Source organism: Clinocottus analis, unplaced genomic scaffold (genome assembly GCF_023055335.1).
Source record: "Clinocottus analis isolate CAN_PGR_092001 unplaced genomic scaffold, fCliAna1.0.p SCAF_15, whole genome shotgun sequence".
NCBI lineage: Eukaryota > Metazoa > Chordata > Actinopteri > Perciformes > Cottidae > Clinocottus > Clinocottus analis.
This window is the reverse complement of record NW_027175876.1, coordinates 11,144,797-11,164,579: the sequence shown is the minus strand read 5'-3', so window position 1 is coordinate 11,164,579 and position 19,783 is coordinate 11,144,797. Positions and strand designations below refer to the sequence as shown.

Sequence of the window (19,783 nt, the reverse complement as noted above, 5' to 3'; positions counted from 1 at the left end):
TTTGATGGACCTATAAAGCAGATCCACAGCGTGTGTAAAACCCAGACTCGTGAGGAAAGGGCTGATCAAATGTTGATGCAGGCCGAGAGTCCACTTCCGCATCTGACTCAGTGAAACCTTATAGAATATATAGAAAGACGCATGTTCATGCGTCTGATTAAACATACAGGTACATACAAAGAACAAAGGCACTGCACCAGAGAGAGAGAAAGATGATTATTCCTGGCATACATTACAGCCCACAGATAACCACAAGACAAAAAAAAATAAAAGGATATAGAATTTGCCTCGAAGCTTCACATTGCAGGGTAACACTGAGCAGCCTCGTGAACATTATATCATAGTTCAAAGTCATTCTCCAAAAAATAACGAGGTTTTCTGTAAGAATATCAAACTGAATTGGATTTATTTATTTATTGGCAATAGGAATTACAAGACTTTAATTTGGGATTAGTTTGTTTAATTAGGCCTCTCACCCTTTAGTGCTATTTTTTTAACAGTTTGTAATGTTGTACATTTATAGACGCAACAAAAAAATAAAGGTTGGAGTATATATCTTCTTTAAATCAGTCTTCATATATAGGCATATTACAGACGAGAGATAAGGATGAGGATATCAATGTTGGGGATATGAATTTATGATCTCAAAATAAGCATGAATATTATATTGCAACGGTGTGTTTATTTAATGAAAACAAATACGAGCCGTCAGTCTTCACTGTTAAAATGTAGCCCACAGGTTCGACTTCAAACAGAAGTCTGTTGTAACGTATAATATTTCAAATAAACACCAAAAAGGTTTATACACCAACAAATCGGTGCCATATTAATTCACGACTCTGACATTTTAATTTTCTGGAAAGAAACAAACTAAAGACCTTGTTAAGTGTGGCTGCTAGAAGAAAAGAAACCGGCATGTGTTGAGTGACAGTCCATTTCACACTGGAAACAGGGAGCCCCGTCTGTGCGCGTGAACACCGTGTTAGTGTTTAAATAGGCGACGAGACGGGGCCGCCATGCTGTAACATGTTGACAGCAGACAAGAGAGCAGCGTTCCGCCTGTTTGTCTGTCTGCTCGCTGTCTTGTCGTGTCGAGCCGCGGAGCGCTCACGGCCTCCGGTGCAACACACACACACACACACACACACACACACACACACACACACACACACACACACACACACACACACAGATAGAGAGAGAATGAACGGGGCCTTACCTCTCCGGATGACGCCCCCTTGGCCGTTCAGCACGAGCCCACACTGCGCTTCCACGGAGCCCTGCGGAGACACGCGCTCATTAGCACGAGCAGGCAGGTGAAACCGCTTCACCTGGATGTCTACACTGCTGCAGCGCAGTTTACCCAACTGTCAGAGACACCTGCAACTAATGACGCGTCTTTCTTGTGTTGTATTCCTGGGAGCTGTGATGCTTTGCGGGCATTTACCATCACACAGAAACACCACACTTAGAAATGAAATGATAAGGCCATATAATGCCAAATAAACCCTGTGTGCATGTGGTGGCAGTACTGTTGCTGGTCTGGAGTACCCCTGTTTTTTTTAAGGCAATATGTCCTGTCAATGGCCCCATACCAGTTGATTTGTCCACTTAAACCAGTCATTTTGACTTGTTATTATGTGGTAATAATTCATTGTCCAATATGGTTTAACTTAAATTATTATAAGCCTTGAGGCAAAAGTAAACATGTGTGTGTACATTTGTGTGTATCATTAAGTACACTCATGCATCTTGCGGACCCTTCAGGGGTCTCCATCCCATAATACAGCTTGCCATGTGTTTGCAATGAGAAGTTAAACAGTTCACTCGTAGCCTCTAAACAGCGCCTCATCCCTTTGAACGCTATTCTAGCAGTGGAAGCCTTTTTGTTAGAAAGTGTACGTCACTTAGCGGGCTTTGAGTAAAATTGAGGGCACATTAAAATACCGGATGCAGCTCACGGCTCACCCAGAAACGAGCTTAATTTGAAAGGCTCGAGGCGATAAGCGAGGACAGCGCAGCTCGTCCAGACTCAGAAATTAGCTCAAGTGTCCAGAGTTTTAGTTGCAGCCACCAACCAACCTGTTGGGGATCGCCCTGCATTGCACACACACACACACAGACAGAGACACGCACACGCACGCACGAACGCGCACACGCACGAAGCCGATATGGGCCCTACACGTATGGAAACCTGTTACCGCCGCCATTTTGGTCCAGATCAGACTCGCGTGCTATCAACAATGTCATCAAGAAAGGAGAACACGCGCTTTTTATTCAGAAAACACTTAATCCCCCGTGCGAGCCTCGAGGCCTGGCCCACGCAGAACCCCGATTAGAATAAACCGGGAGAAAGGAGCGTGTTAGTTCTTTCTTTAACCAGCTCCTGCTCCGTCTCTTTTCTTCTGTGCCGAAGCTAAAGTGATTATAAAATCAATATACAAAACGCAGAGGTCTTGCATGAATTAGCTTAGTGACGGGAGAAAGGTGTGGCAGCTGCTTTTGTTCAGCATGAAAATCTCTTTAACGCGCTGAAAGATGCGACCGGGCTGCACGAGACCATAGGCGCATCTGTTCCGTTCATACATCCGCCGCGTGCACGCTCAGGTTCACGAGCCGGCGCTTTCTTTTCCTCAATAAAAGGGTCAAACCTGGGCTCTTTTCAAGTGTCAGCAGCTTGAGATACATATAGTATTTGTCATGACAATGATCGACTATGAGCCTTTACGTATGACCAATAAAATAAAATTGGATAGAATACAAATAAATAGAATAAAATTAAATACAATTTAAATAACGTACTATTACTTTCAATTTTACACTACTGTAATGCAACACCAAATAATACGTTGTTATTTTTTTAATAACCGAAACAAAATATATAAATTTCATGCAAAAATTGTATTTAAAAAAATCAATTATGAGAGATTATGAAAATAATAATGCAAATCATACAACCACAAATTTAATTTAACATCCTAAACTACTGCAATATTTAGGAACAGTTCACGTCACCTATTTTTTTTTTTTTACATTTTATTTGGTAATAATACACAACCTCATAGCTGCTGCCACACCTTTCTCAGAAAAACAAATTAATTAAAATCAAAAATAAAACTGAATTACTGTCATATATATATATATATATATATATATATATATATATATATATATATATATATATATATATATATATATATATATATATATATATATATGTATATATATACACACACACACACAATGATATAATAAATTGTTGTTATTATCGACGCTATTTATTCAGTGTAAACATTAGGATACGTTCAGGAGCTGCTAGAAGTGTCGATAAAAGCGACGCCTTCTGGAGCTGAAGTGGAGCGGGTTGGTAAACACTTAACGTGACTGCAATGATGCGTCGCTGTGTTTAAATTGTGTTTAACTAGAGACGTGTGTTAAGCAGCTCAGATATCGCTGCATAAGTAACAAAGTTGATTGACGTTAAGTCTGTAATTGGATAAACTACGGTGCTTTATGGTGCTCGAGCCGGGCATTGTGCCCCGAACCCCGATCCGTTAATCCGCCCTTTACCGGAGAATAGAGCAACCAGCGGCTTTTCTTTGCCTCAACAGACAGCCGGACACACACACACTCACTCACACACACACACACGCACACACACACACACACACACACACACACACACACACACACACACACACACACGCACGCACGCACGCACACACAAGAGCCGTGCGAATCCGTTTTCATCTCGACCATTTCTTTACATCGAAAAGAATTATGTAAAATATGGGTCACGTGTGTTTCTGGGAAAATAAAAGGCGGCTTTCACAATAGGATTGTATAGACTGCCAGTCAATTAACCTTTAGAAAACAGCCTGCTGCCTTTCAGGGGCACGCAGCCGGGTGGACTTGACATTTACTCAGCCGGTTGTACAGTCACGTTTGGTTTGGCAACAAAATAATCTCGAGATGATATCAATATTATTTACTCCAAAGTAGGACAGGCCGAGTGGCTGGGGACAACCGACAGGGCCAAGTGTGATGCAGCCCTGTCGGTGTCAGAGACAACAGACAGATGAAGCAGACAGGCAGACAGACAGACATCTGGCGCTGTCTTTCTGTTCAATATTTTGGAAATGCTGTGTTGCTGGTACAATAGAAGGGCAGAAGGGGGGCTCAATAGTAGGGCAGTGGGGCAGGGACACAAGGTCTGGCTACACGGGTCTGTATCATATTATATTATCCTATTATATCCTAACAAACCAGAAACAAGCAGCCGGAAGTGAAGGAAACTAAACGTGGCGCGGTAAGGCGTTGGGTATTGGGGCCTTGAGGCGATGGGCCACGGTGTGAGAGTGATGGAGGACCGCCAGTACCTGCAGCTCGTCTGACCCGGACGAAGGGAGCCCCAGGCCGGCGGCGGGCAGCAGCCTCTGGTCCGCGTGGTGCATGCCGACGCCGTAGGCCTGGGAGCCGTGTGACGTCATCAGCGACAGGTCATGGCGCCGGTACGCGTCGAGGCAGCCCAGCTCGCGCCGCTGCTGCTCGTCCAGGCACGAGGACTTGAGGGCCGAGCGCGCATTGTGCAGGTTGATGAAGTCGGCGGGCTCTCCGTGGTGGATCTGCTGGTAGTACTGGCCCGAGTGCAGCGAGTTCAGCCCGTAGGCCTCCGGGGCCACGGCCGGGTGGGAGTGCTGGAACTCGTAGTGGAAGGACTGGTGGTGGAGGGGCGTGTACTGGTGGTTGGCCGAGAAGTAGGGCGAGGCGAACTCCGTGCCCGCCGGCGCCGGGTAGGTGAGCGGGGAGGAGGACGAGTACGCGACCGAGGAGTTGGCCACGGACTCCAGGCAGCCGAGCTGCATGAGGCGGTAGCTGTTTGATCCGTCGTGACGTATCTACAAGATAATAAAAGAGACGGGGAAATATATGAGCCGTGTCATTTAGCATCAGCCGGTTTGTCCTCTCTCTCTGCCTCCCAAAACACACTCAAAAACACAACTCGCACACTCAAAGCGCTTCTTTTTTTTTCTTCTTCTTCCCACTTTAAACCACCTGAAGGAGATGTCATTTCCACACGCCCGGGAGGGGAACGAACGCACGGCAACAGGAGCCCTCGGTATTTTTTTTTTCTTCCCTCCCTCCCTTTGGCATGCCTGTCACTCTCCTTGCAGCGTTTTAAAAGGCGTGCTGTTATATATTATTATTATTACCGAGCTGCTGGCAAATGTACTGTCCCGGCTCCCTCGCTCATTCTGGATGGGAGGTAAGCAGAGTGAGACACAGCGGAGTGTTCCGCCCTGAAATGTTCTAATCACACTGTTACACGAGCCTCGTTTGCTTACACACACACACACGGATAATACACAATCTTTTTTTTTTTTAAGCCCCGTTTTTTACCGGCAGCTGCAGTAAAAGATGCCCGACTCATTTCTCCCACCATGCATATTCTTTGTATTATTATCATCCGTGCGATACAGAATATCCCAGTTAGAGACTTCTTGAGAGATGCTGTCTCGAAATGCCCCCCCTCCCTCCTCTTAACTCCAAACCAAACAGTATATTTATTCTGCTTATAATTCAATAAATGAAAAAGGATGTTGAAATAAATCCGCCTTACCTCTGCGTCGTGGACAAGTCCGGGGAAGGTCGCTGACATTGTGCTTTCTCCAAAGTAACCCGTTTTTCTTTTTCTTTTCTTTTTTTTTTTTTTTACTCCGCTCTCTGGCACCGATCGAATGATAATAAAAATGCCTTAAAATCCTCAAAAAAGCGAGAGAAATGTAGAAGTCCCCCCTAGCGCGCGCTCGGTATCGGCAGAAAGCTGGCGGAACGCGAGCGTCTCCCCTCTGCACGGACGGGGCTGGCTCACGGATTTTGTACTTGCAGGGTATTTCTCGGCTGATGTCGTAGGTCCCTTGGTAATATAGAAGTTTTGAAAATTAAGCATCAGCACTGAGGAATGGGAGGACAATAGACGGAGCGGAGCATCCCAGGAGACACGGAATAAATATTGTATCTTCGCCTTAATAAGGATCCAAGTGCTTCTTTCAACATTTTCTACTCTTTTTGTGGACATTTCTTCCTTTTTTTGACCCGTTTGTATTTTCCACATGGTCTTTCTTTCTCGGTTTCGTCGTGTTATTCTTTTTTTTTGTTGTTGATTCTTTTGTTTTTTATTCACTCTGGCTGTGTCGTTTTTACCACAAAAAACGTGCGGATTTTCGACAGAAATGTAAGTTTGCTTTGAAATATTATGAAGCTAATTCTGATTTATCACCGGAATAAAAACTCGATTTTCGTTTGATTCTTAAGCAACCTCACGATTACTTCAGCCAGCTTCAATGAGGCTTTTCATTTGGAAACGGGATGTTTTCGATGCTTTCTGCATGCCTCACATTCATTTCCATTAGCACTGTTTTTAGGCATTTTTAATAGCGTGGTTTATACGGATTTCAGAATGATCCATTAACACATGTACACATTTCTTTCAGGGCAGATTCAGTCGATGTAACCACAACGGAATCGATACAATTTTTTCTTTCAGTGAATTTATGAATTAAAATAGTGTTAATTAAAACAAAACACGTCAGTTATTTATTATTACAACTTAAACTGATTATTTATTATCTGCACGTGCTCAATTAAATCGACCACACTGTTCATTTTTTCTTCTTTTTTTTATTTTTTACTAATGCATGGAAAACAGATTTTGATTATTTATTTCTTCTTCTTATGGGGGAGGGGGTTATGTGAGTGTTGCCTTTGTGAAGAGCCGACAGAAGCACGAGACCTTGTCTTTTCTTTTCACCTCAGCATTGCAAGTGCACGCGTGACCACGGGCGCGTGCGTGGTTGAATGGAAGAATGGACGATGGCATTTATGATAGTTATTATTTCTATTGTTATTTGTAGTGTTGCTGTTGCTGTCATTAGTGCTATTTTTATATTTGGACATGGCAGATCAGAACTGGGACTATTATTTCGGTCAGTCGGTCATCCTCGTGACCCGTCTCTCTCTCTCTCTCTCTCTCTCTCTCTCTCTCTCTCTCTCTCTCTCTCTCTCTCTCTCTCTCTCTCTCTCTCCGCCTGTCTCTCTGCTGTAACTCACCTGAGCACGCGCCCTCGGGGTGGTCCTGCCCAGCTGAACGGAGCCGTTGTGGTGTTGCAGAGGAAGATGATGGAGTTGTTGTGTGTGTGTTACTACTCTTTAAACTATTTCTTTAAACGCCTTTAGTGACAATTAAATAATACAATCAGGTGCAACATCCTCTTCAACACAAGCAGGTTAATTATGTCGCAGATGTCTTGTGATACTCACACAGCATGAACTAGTAACAGGTGTACAGAGCCACGCGGCGAGTGAGGGAGCATATATTATTAGAATGAATATACAGACAGCAGCCTATTGCTGCCTTGCCCTTAGGCCACCCGGGGAAGCAACAGAGACACAACACGTAAAAGCAGCAGCCCAAAGGTTGTGGTCACAGCCTGAAGAGGAGCAAAGGGAAATAAAAAAAAAGAGAGAGAGGGGAGGAAACTGAAGGAGGAGAGAGGAGAGACTTTGAGATTCCCTGCCATTCAAAACCAACCAGCCAACACAGAGACAGAGAGAGAGAGAGGAAGGGGGAGAGATAATCCCTAATCAGCTTGTTTGGGAGGTTGTTGTCCTGCTCAGCTGTAACTGTAACCAAAGCGACTCCCTGATATTATTAAAGTGCAGACTGTGACCGCGCTGACGCCGGGACGCCGGGATTGACTCTGCAATTTAATTAAGCAACTATTTCTCCTCCCATCTGTTCCTGCATGCGTCTCCTCGGTCCTAAGCGGTTACAATGATGACAAATAATAACGACACGTGTCAATAAATAACCCCTTTGGTTTATTTTGTGCTTGTAACACATTAGAAAAGGTAGATACATGATCTTTTAAGAGTTATTATTGATTTATTTGTCATATGGCTGGAAATACATTTCCCTCCTCGTCACTGGTCACACAGGCGAGCTAATAAATCCTCCCAAGCAGGACGGAATATTCCCAACGATCTTCTCTTTCTTCTTGAGACTATTTAGCCTCTCGCAGCAGACAGAAAGTCTTCTGAGCTCAAACACAAACGGCCCGGGCGGAGACGCGGGAGGTGCAGGGGCCGCCTTCCCTTAAAAAGTTCTCAAGGCCTTTTATATTTTAATTAACCGTTCCCGATTGTTTCGCCTCGGGGCTCGACGTGAAACCTCTGCACGACGAGACCGGTGAAGGCCGCGTGTCGCAGGCCAGGTATTAACGAACGAGAGGGGGAGAGAGAGAGAGAGAGAGAGAGAGAGAGAGAGAGAGAGAGAGAGAGAGAGAGAGAGAGAGAGAGAGAGAGAGAGAGAGAGAGAGAGAGAGAGAGAGAGAGAGAGAGAGAGGGGGGGGGGGGGGGGGGGGGGGGGGGGGGATGAGTGATAAGGCCACCGGGCAAAGAGAGCTGGAAAGAGCAAGAGAGAGCTTTCAATTAAGATATCTTAAGTGATTCAAAATGTGATCATGTGATCAGGATTTTCTGTTATGAATGTCTTATTCTGGGACACGATATCAAAAGAAACGTGCCCATAAAGATTGAGAGTAGAAACTCAAGCTACAATGACACCAGGCGGGGTTTGACAGGAAATCACTCTGCCTCACCACCACCATCATCATCATCATCATCATCATCTTCTTCATCATCAGGTCGGATCAAAACACTGACATTTACTGAAGAATATAGCTGTGCAGATTTGAGAGAGCAGGTAATTCAGTGAAAAATGAAAATGTGAAAGCTGACAGTCTCAGGTGTTTCCTACAAGCCATTCAAGTGAGTTTCCGACCAAAAGGTTTACTTTCACAATCGTCACACTCCATTGACCGGTGTCCCAACAGATCACTGAGCGCACGAGACACTTTTAGTCACATCAGCCGGAGGTTTTGGCGGTGATCTCTTTTGCTTGAGCTATATCTATATTTATATATACATTTAATCATGCAGGCAGGCAGTGCAACCCGAGGCACCAGTTGCACGGTAGACGGTCCTAATAGGGCTTAATGCTGCCGAGTGGCCCCGCTCCTACCGGGGACTCGGAGCGCCGCACCAGATGCGCACTGATCTCCGGACAGGAGCCAGTCCATCTGCCGCCTGACGAGGCAGGGAAAGGCCCGAAACCCCGCGCAGTTCAGCCCAGAGGCGAGAATTTAGATCAGCCCCAAGGTTCCTGGATGGACCGCTGCTCCGACAGAGAAGAGGAGGAGGAGAGGAGGAGGAAGGGAGGAGAGGGGGTGGGGGCCCGATGCCATATTTCTTGAGCAAGTGGCAGAAAATAAGACAGCGTCGAGAGGCGGAAGGATTAGGATATGAGCGGATGGGGGTGCGTGTGGCACTTTAGATACCTTAATGTGACCTTTATTATTGTAACTCGATAGGTATTTGCAGAAAGAAAGACATCTCCACGTCATGGTAGGGAGGAATATAATGAAAAATGAAAACTACCGAGAAAATTATGCTTTTTCTTCTTCTTTGCAGAAACAAAATAGGCTGTTCATGAGTTTTTGTGACGTTTGAAGACATCAGATTAAACGAAGGGACTTATTTTCAGCGCAACGTTTTGCCTTGAAGAAAGAATCTCCGATCCAACATGTTGTGTTTAAAGTCAACCAGTTTCCCTCGAAACATAATGCAATATATGCAACATCATGTAAAAAAAACACATTTCCCATGTGACATAAGCGAGATGTCACCTCTGTGTTGGGTTTACTATCAGTCCTGATTGGTATAAATGGTTTATTAGCGGGCTACAATTTATTTATAACAGATCACTATATAGCCTCCAGATATTTAGCATTGCGAGAGTAAACAGTCCCCTCACTGCTTTAAGGCAATTCTTTAGGTAGATTGTGTCAGATTATAACACTTATAGCAAGTGATGATTCTTTTAGTGGGTTTAGGAGCCATGCTGAGTTATAATGAGCCTGGACTACACAGTTTTGTTTCCTTTCCGCGGTTTGCCTCACATAAAGATGATGCATATGCGCAGTGTGCACTTTTATATTTAATTAATTATCTCTTGTCTCAAGTAAGAGCAGTAAACTCACAATACGGTCTGCTGCAGTATATGTGCACATGTGTTGGCCTTGTTTATGAGTCTGTTTGGGTTTTAATCAGCTCCGGTCAGACACCGGCCTCATATGGCCGTGAGCGTCCGTTAACTCGGTCTATAGCCTATCTGTGTGTGCGTGTGTGTCTGTGTGTGCGTGTGTGTCTGTGTGTTTGTGTGTGTGTGTGTGTGTGTGTAGGTCTGCACCTTTCCAGCCAAAATAACGACTTGCATAATGAAGAGCAACCATAACAAACGGCCCAGAAGATGTTTGTCCTCCATCAACAGCGAAAAGCAATTAAGGAAATGGTGTCTGACCTACATACAGGATGCGCCTCGGAAGGAAGCACAGGTTAATATGCTAATATGGATCTGCTAATTGTGGGGATTTACTTGTCGGTTTGCGGCGGGGAGGGGCCGGGGCGTCACTGCCTCGTTTTAAGCTCCTCAAGATTTGCAGCAAATTAATTTCTCCCCATGCAGTGCGTGAGGTGAGGAGGAAACAGGTGGTCGCTGCTAAATGGACAGTCAGGGAGAGGCAGACCAGTATGTCCAGATCAGATTTACAGATGACCCCCCCCCCCCCCGCAAAAAAACCTCACCCCACCGTCACCAACACCCAAAATCTGGATTATATTCTATACTTTTATTCTTTTTCCTGGCATTTATGCTCATACTAAGGGATTAAAACAGATATATACAATGATTCCAAGTCAAATGCGCTCATATTAATTATTATCGCCCCGGGGGGACCCGCCACTGCCCCCACCCACCCACCCACACACACACACACACACACACACACACACACACACACACACACACACACACACACACACACACACACACACACACACACACACACACACGCAGAGCCTGTGGGACGTTTAGGCTACTTCAAGGACCCGTCATATCTCCAGGAAACGATCTTTTCTTTTTGAGAGGAAAAGAAATGCAGCGATAACACGGATGCTGCGGCTACTTGTCAAGCGGCAGCCACCGGGTATCAATGCCGGTTTGTGTTGTCAATTAGCGGGTAACTTGTTGTTCTTTTGTTGCAGTAATTACTCCTGAAGTCAATTCAGAAGTTCAACTCAGGGCAGACACGTGTCAGCTGCTGCAAAAACACTGAAGAAAAGGCCAATCTGCTGCCAACGGACAGTGACTCGCCAACATATTGGATACATATAATCCGGCCTGTACAGGCTTTAATAATTATATTAAAAAAACAAAGCCCTGTTTGTTTGACCATGCCCTTTTTATTATTACTTTTAGTTAGATGTTTTATTAATATTTTATATTTGAGTTGAAAGTTCTAAATTCGCAACAATACATAATATGTTATTTTCTTTCAAAATGATTGAAGTGCAAACAAAACCAAAAAACAACAACAACTATAAGTTAAGTGAGTGGCAGTTACAACGCAGTCTGTAACAACCAATTAATGCTTTTCTACGCTGAGTGATTAACAATATTTGAAACCGACTTTTAAAGCCATCACTCGGCCATAACTGATGCTGTAAAATTGATCTCCAAAACTTAACTTCAGCAGCTGTTGGATCCGTATGCCTGGTCTGTGTGTGTGTGTGTGTGTGTGTGTGTGTGTGTGTGTGTGTGTGTGTGTCCGTGCGTGCGCGTGCACGTCGATCGATGTTCATTAACTTCTCTTTTCAAGAGTTTCTGAAGTGCTCCTGGAGATCACACGAAAGCTAAAAAGTCTTTTGACTATTTCCCTTCCAGTTTATTTGTAATGCACAGATGGGAGGAAAGAGCTAAACGTACTTTCATATTTTCATCATCTTCTTCTCCTCCTCCTCTTCCTCAATGTTTTTTTTTCCTTCTTCAATCCAACAGATACGTGAGATGCAACAGACAGTGAAAAAAAACTTTTTAAAATAAATTGGGTATCTGACTATTTTGTTCAGATAGATGATGAATCAGTTGAGTTTGTGATTTTATGGAAATACATGTCGGTGTTTAAGATGATAGAGTAAAAGTAAATTGCGTGTGTGATTGCTTTCGGCTGCAGGCTTTCTCTGTGTGGTGAGTTCAATGCCACGAGCCAAGTGGGTCTTTGACCTTTTGTCTTTATTCTTATTGCAGCCAGTTTCAATTGATGTCAACATTTGGAAGATTATATATATAGAAGAAAACAAAAATAAGTAAAAACATTTTAAAAAAAATACTAAACTCGACTTTTTTCTTTTTTTTGCAGCTTTATAGATACAATATTTAATTTGCATTGGATTCTCTGGACTCCCAGGACACCAAACACACCTCAACAAAACCAAGTACTGCCCACAAGTTGCATGTGGAAACATTAATTCAGCCATCTCTCTTCCTCCCTTCCTGCTGCATGTATATCCATCAATAACTCTGCTAAAGAATCACACTGCAAGGCCGTACTTGTTAGCTGGCAACCCCTTAAAACAATAGAACGTTTCCTTGCAGCACTTCCTCACTTATTGCACATCTCTAGTTGTCCACTATGGAGCGTTTTGTTCTTTTAATACTTTTAGAGGCCTGAAGAAGTGATGCACAAGATCAAAACATCGAGGACAGCATGAGAAACACAATCCTGGGCGTAATAATGTTTCCTTTGCTCCCTTTTCCTCTTAGTCATCTTCCGACCACTCAGATTGATCTTGTGACCTCTTGACCCTGACCTCTGAGGGCTTCTCCAACAACGTTGCTCTGGTCCATTAAAGTCAACCATTTATTTACCGACTTGTCCGTGTCTTTTTATAGTGTGCTCATGCCACCCTCTTTTTATTTTCTCACTCTATTGCAGGTGTTGGTGTTGCACAACTCGACATGTGTCAACACCTGACATGTGCTGACCAGTCGACATGTGCTGCTGTTGGTTTGTCTTAACATTGTGTGTCGAAAACAAGCCGCTGCTGGGCAACTTGTGCATGAAAAGATCAGCTAAGAATGAAACAACCTCTCAGTTTCATCCTCTACATGTCTTGGCTTCAGGACCAGGCGCCTCCTCTGTGTTGTTAAACTGTCAAAACAAATTATTTTACTTGTGTTCTTTGCAACAAAAGAAGTGTTTTTCCACATTTTGCTGTTCTCGTCCCGACCAGCAGAGTGCGCCGCTTTGGCAGTGCAGCCTGAGGGGAGATTAACCTGCAGGTCTCTGAGATAAGGGAGGACACACACACACACACATACACACACACACACACACACACGCGCACACACACACACGCACACACAAGCAGGCGCGCGCGTGCACACACAGTGAAAACCTCTCTCACTTTGAAAGAAGTGTACACATGCAAGGGGGCGATGCAGGTTCAATGACTTTGATCGTGTAATTCCTGTGTAATCTCTGTAATCTTTTAAAGCAGAGCTGTTTAAATGCATGTTGTATGTGTGCGATTGTGTGTGTGAGTGACGATGTGCGTCATGTTCACTGGATTAACAAGATGAAGCGGAGGCCGAGACTACAGTTAAAAGAAAATCTTTAAGAATCAAACGATTTCACAGATTTCCACTCCAGTACACGCCAGCAGATACGAGCTGGAGATGGTGAGGCTGCACCGTGTTCATGCCACACAGACGTTCCCGGGTTTTAGCTTGTTTAAAGTGTTCATTCAAAGTGTTTTCTCCGTATTGTGGCTGTTAGCGCCATTAGGCCGTTTGACAGGTATTTTCCTCAGGACTCTCTGCAGCCTTCAACTGGAGGCTTCAGCGGCATCCGGGCGAAACACTTTGACCTTTTTTGTTATGATTGTATAGCTGCATGGGATGTAAGCCCCTGATGTTCCTTCTATTTGTTGCATGACAACTATAAACACATGTGATTATATAGAAGCGATGCGAAATAAATCATGATCATGAGAACTTTGAGATTTGTGTGTCGTTTTTTTTTCTATCATCCGCACACAAAAGTCCCCGATTCAGCCGACTCTTTATACGTAGCAACAATCAATGTGACTGTGACTGTTGGGCTTTGATTAAATCAAGCTTCAACAGTTTATTGTTACACTGTGATGGGAAACACACGCCATTGTCTGTTCATGAACAATGGCTTTTAATGAACAAACTAATCTTACAAGAGTTCAAGCAAGGTCACCAGACCAAAAACCTTGGCGTCCAGCCAACACATTCAGCTCAGTTGTTGCTTTTGTGGCCTGCAGCTGATGCGGTGGACACTCAGCATCACACAGAACCGGATGATCGTCCAGCTAATGTATTTGTATCTGTTGTCAATCACACTTTTTTAGACTTGATCAGTGGCTTTATGAGTAGTTTTGTCCTTTATAGAGCACGTCAGCGGCTGTGTTAAACTCCTCTTATGTGAATCACTGTTTCTAAACTGAAAAATGTAAAGCAATCGCACACAGAGAACTGAAAAGGAGCATGAGCTTGTGTTCCTGACTTCTTTAGCACAATCTTGATATTCCTGCTGCAAGATCCAGTTCTGTACGGCCTTGTCTGATGACATTGAGACATTTTCAGTTGATTAATTGTGTACATTATTATGCAAAAGGCTACATCCCTTCAAATGGTGCAGCAGGCGATAAGATACACAGATTCCAACATATTCAACCACAATAATTGCGTGAAGGCATCCACAGAAACGTACTAAACTATCTCTGGCGGCACTATCCAAGTAGCCGTCCATCCATATGGATTGAACCATATGGGAGATATGATACATGCCTTAACCATGAGGCTGCAGGGGCACGTCTTAAAGGAATGCTTCAAAATGTTGGGAAGTGTGCTTATAGCTTTCTATTCCCCTCTCATGTTTGTACGATTGATATGAAGCAACAGCTAGAGGCCGGATAGCTTAGCACAAACGGCTGCAAAAAGGGTGTTTGAGCCAAGAAGTTGTCTCCAAAACAGCTAATAGACATTTTTACACTTAGTTTTTTTTTTGTACCAATCAAACAATGTGTTACTGGGCTTTAAAGGAGCTGTTTGGTGGATTGTGTTACTTTTGCATAGAGCCAGCTGTTGCTATTTAACGTACAGACATGAGATTGATCTTTCCAAAATGTCGCGATGTTCCTATAAACTGTGTGAGAGGGGCAACATCTCCAGGCAGTGCTCATAAGTTGTGGTCTGAATGCTCCGAGGTGTTCATTAAGGTGCCTCACTGGACCGCCACAGAGATAAGAGATGCAACACCAACACATTTCTGTCAAAATAACTAGCAGATAGTTCAACTCACAGAACTTCTGAGGAGTTTCTATAAAAGCTGCTCTTTTTCTATCACTTGACCAAGGATTTCCATGGTGTCCCTCACAGGCCACCATTAGACATATTGATTTCCACCACTACCCCCCTCTGTCAAACTGAACTCTCACAGTCTTGTCTTTTCAGCCTTTAATGCTTTGGGTTATCCTCAAACGGGCAGAGGCAGATCTGAAACAGGAAAAGTGCGGATGAAACAATACCCAAATCGAGCAGCGAGGACTGAGAGAGATGCTGCAAAAGTTGAAAGCGGACTTGGTCAATTATAACAGACTCCTCCGGCTTTGAGCCTTTGGTCGACAATAAGCTCATATGCTGTTTTCTTAAGTCATCCGCTGCCAGAGAAATCCTGTTTACTGTGTAACAACCAGCGTGGATGACAACCGCAGCGAACACGCATGCACCTGAGATCACAGACCGGCTGCTTTATGGCAAGACAAACAGCCACATTACACACTCGCACACACCGCAACACACAGGAAACACACCGCAACAACACCCATATGAGCATATAAGGGAGAGTTGTGTGTGTGTGTGTGTGTGTGTGTGTGTGTGTGTGGTTACTTGACTGCTCCTGTATAATTACCAGGGAACTCTCCTGATGTGGAACCTTTGCTGTTCTCAGAATGAACCCATTTACTGCTGCAAACCATCAAACACCTGCCAAACACACACACACACATACACACACACACACACACACGCGCGCACACATACAGGCCTTGAGAAATGCATATACACACACGCACACAAACCATTTCAAACGAATGCAGGGAAATAAACAGAGACGAGAGCACACAACCTCTTCACCCCTCTGGGAATTTTACTATTCTGCACTTCTCTGCTTCTCTCATCCATCTATCTCTCTCTCTCTCTTTCCTCTCTCTCGCTCACACTCTCTCTCTCTCACACACACACACACACTCTTTCTCTCACTCTCTCTCTCTCACACGCACTCTCTCTCTCCCTCTTTTCCTCTCTTCGTCTCTTCCTCTGCTCCTTTGTCTCCCTGATTATGCAGTCGATCCCAGGGTGCGCTACTCACTGAGATCATCCACCTGTCAATCTGAAGCACACACACACACACACACACACGCACACACACACACACACACACAGTTATTTTTTTTGCACACACCATTCCACCAGTGATATTGATACAGAGGAAATATTAATGACTTCACTCACCTGCAATACAACGTTGTATCTTGCACTTCCAACGGCGGGCCATGCAATTCATCAAGACACAGTTCTGGAAACTTCCACTCAAATAAAAAAGAAGTGTGGTGAAATAAAACTGAATGCTTTGTCCCTGAACACACACACACACACACACACACACACACACACACACACACACACACACACACACACACACACACACACACACACACATGTGTACAAAAGCGTCACATGAAGTGATGAAAATGCAAGATGGCGTGCAATGTTAGCGTCTTTAACACGTGCCGTGTTGTTTTTCAGTGCTCTGGCATATGTTTATCTCTTTATTGGAAATGCGGATGGTGCAATACGACCACATGTTCAGTGTTCAGGAATACATATTACAGTTAAGAACATACTGACGGTGGAGAAGTATAACAAGGTGTAAATATACGCCCGGTGTGACTATAGCATGGTAGTATCTTCTTACTCATAGCTCTTGAATGCTTGTTGGGATTTCACATGCATATTGCATATCACAGTGTATTGTTTATTGTAGCATTAACCAAAGAGTAAGTGCTGCGTCCTGCCCCATATATGAACTCCTACAAAGGGAGCATCAGTCTTTATGTTTAATTATCAAAGAAGGCAGACGAGCGGGTTCCAGTCAAAAGCTTGTGAATCTTTCTTCTCTATTCTTTTGTTATTGCTAATAAATCCAACAATGTGTTTCAACCATGTGTTAATACTCTGTGTCAAGTCAGTCTCAAGCCTTAAGTCTCATGGTTTTTATTGAAGATGTTAAGAATATAATATATGCATACAAATTCATGAAATCATTTTCAAACTCAACTTTGATGAACATACAGGCGCAAGATCCAAGATGGGGAGCATCTTGATTGCCTCTAAACAGCTCTCAACATGCTGACTGCGAGCTGGAGACTCAAAGCTAACAGTGCTAGCAGCGCTAGCAGTGCAAACTAACGCAAAAGTCCTACGCTTCCACGCAACGCTGTCGTTTGGGACATCGTTATCAGACCTCACAGGCGCCAACATACAATGAAATCCCGCTTAGCAGGCCCGGCTATGTCAACAGAGCAAGGAGAAGCTTGGATTTCAACACACACAGAGGGAGAGCAACTTCCCAGGTGGACATCACGCCATGATATCAGTTGTTTGTGGCTATAATGTATTTGTCGGAGTATAAACTGCTCCACAAAAGAAGACCCAGGAGAACCAGAAACAGGACTGCGCTGGGAAGACAAGGCAAACTGCAGTAAAATAAGAGGTTTGCAATCGGGACACTGACGCTTGTAAACACTACCCTTTCTGTCCACAGAGGCCGCCAAAATCAACACAAAATAAAGTACCTCGTAGCAGCTTTAAATGTGCAATCATGAGTAAGTAATGAAGAGGTTGGCAGTCTGAGGAAGGAGGTATTGAAACGTAGTACCACACCACCACACTGGGACGTTTTCTTTCGCTCAGGAAAAGTAGAAACCGTCATAAAATGAAGAGGATGACATCGATTGGCTGAAAATGGGAAATCCTGTTTCTCTCCATACATGAGATAGCACGCATGTCGCCCACATTCGGCTTCAGTCAGTCTGCTGGATGGATGGATAGATTGATATGTAAGATCTCGTCTCTATAGCTCATTTCCTTTCTCAGTCTCACTCCATCACTCTCTCTGAGATCCTGAGGCCTTAGCCTCATGTGCTCTGATGGTAGAGGTTACCATGGCAACGCTGTGCTCTTGTGGCCCTCGATGTAGACACACACACACACACACACACGTTCACTCTCAACTCTCTCCCTCCATCTCCCTCCATCTCTTCATGCATACATATTCGGAGCTACAGGTGCCCCCAAAAGTATCATCCTTCCTGATTTTGATTGACACACTCGTGGGGCAACGGATCACAATTAGTGATGGTGCTAATTTCCCACAATGCCCTGCAGCCACTGGGCACCCACTGCGCCCGCAGCCAACTCATCAATATTCATGAGCCATCTGATGAATATGCAGATAGAGAAGCGCTGCGGTGTCCAGGTGAGGAACCGCTGCGGTCCAATCAGAGGCCGCCGTGTGGACTCCACTTCCACGGGTGGGAGACGATGCAGGAAACGTAATTCAGGGCATCAAAGGAAACGCATCATAATTATGATTCTAATGAATGCATTAAATCGTGTTCATGAGATCTAAATTAAGATGAACCATACTATTGCACATTAAAACAAAACCTTCATTTTAATTTACTGATTTTAAAACAAAAAGTTTGCATCTGTGTTAATCCTCATATTAAACTCACTCTTCTCTTAACTTGCATCATAATGTCTCATAGTTCTAAATGTAAACATAATCCTAATGTTTTAACCTCATAAAACAAAACCTATAACTTTAACGGTCTAATTATTGTAATGTATAACATGTATTACACACTCTTTTATCCAAAACTCTTGTAACTTAATATCACTTATACTGTAATCATAACCTTAATTGGATGTAAATTCCTATTCTTAATTTGATGGACTATAAACCTGCTGCATTGGATTTTAATGTTAATCCTAATTCAAACCACATGGCGTTATACACTTTACTTTGCTAAAGATTGAATATGTTGCTTTTAAACTAATACATATCATAATTGTGTCATGATGACATTTGCAGGATGACCATACATTTATAGCCAGATGTTGGTGGGGCCCATTAGCCAACATCATTATCACATGATAACAAAACGTTACAGTTCAGAAACGCCAAATCATTTGATATTTCAGTTATTTAAAAGGGGCATTGGCTGATATACATCCTTATGAAATGATATTAGTCAGACGACATGTGAGCAGCATCTGAAAAAACGCTTCGGATACAAGTTGGTTGACAGATTTTCACCCAGGGCACAAAAGAGTCAATTTTGGTGATGAACTTCATCTAGAATTTCAACCATTTTTGCTAAAGTCTAACACTAACAGAGCTTTCAAGTCCTAAGGGGTTGTTTGCAAAGTCAAGGAATCAAGCTCACTTTAACGAACCGAGGTGACAAGAATGACATCTGTGGGCGTGATATATCTTCTTGTTTACACAAAGTTGGAATCAGCCTCTTGGTAAACCAGCCATCCTTAATTGTTGGAGGTTGAGTTCAGGAATATTTACGTGTAAATGTGGTCCGCTAACCCTGCAACGGCATCCGCCTTGTTATTACTCTATTTTATGAAAGTGTTTTTGGTGTTCAAACATATAAACACGCACACACACACACACACACACACACACACACACATGAAGCCACACCGGGAGCTGCTCTG

The 19,783-nt window shown here is 43.7% G+C and overlaps 1 protein-coding gene across 1 annotated transcript in view; it reads right to left on the bottom strand.

Moving 5' to 3' along the window:
• Positions 1–5,782, bottom strand: part of tfap2d (transcription factor AP-2 delta (activating enhancer binding protein 2 delta)) — a 14,950-nt gene extending 9,168 nt beyond the window's left edge. Inside the window, exons 1-3 of the mRNA XM_068577235.1 lie at positions 5,621–5,782; positions 4,380–4,898; positions 1,220–1,280 (exon numbers count right to left, since the gene is read on the bottom strand). Of these exons, the coding sequence (XP_068433336.1) occupies positions 1,220–1,280; positions 4,380–4,898; positions 5,621–5,659 (619 nt within the window). The 5' untranslated portion in view covers positions 5,660–5,782. The remainder of the gene's footprint in view (positions 1–1,219; positions 1,281–4,379; positions 4,899–5,620) is intronic.
• Between the last annotated feature and the right edge of the window lie 14,001 nt (positions 5,783–19,783).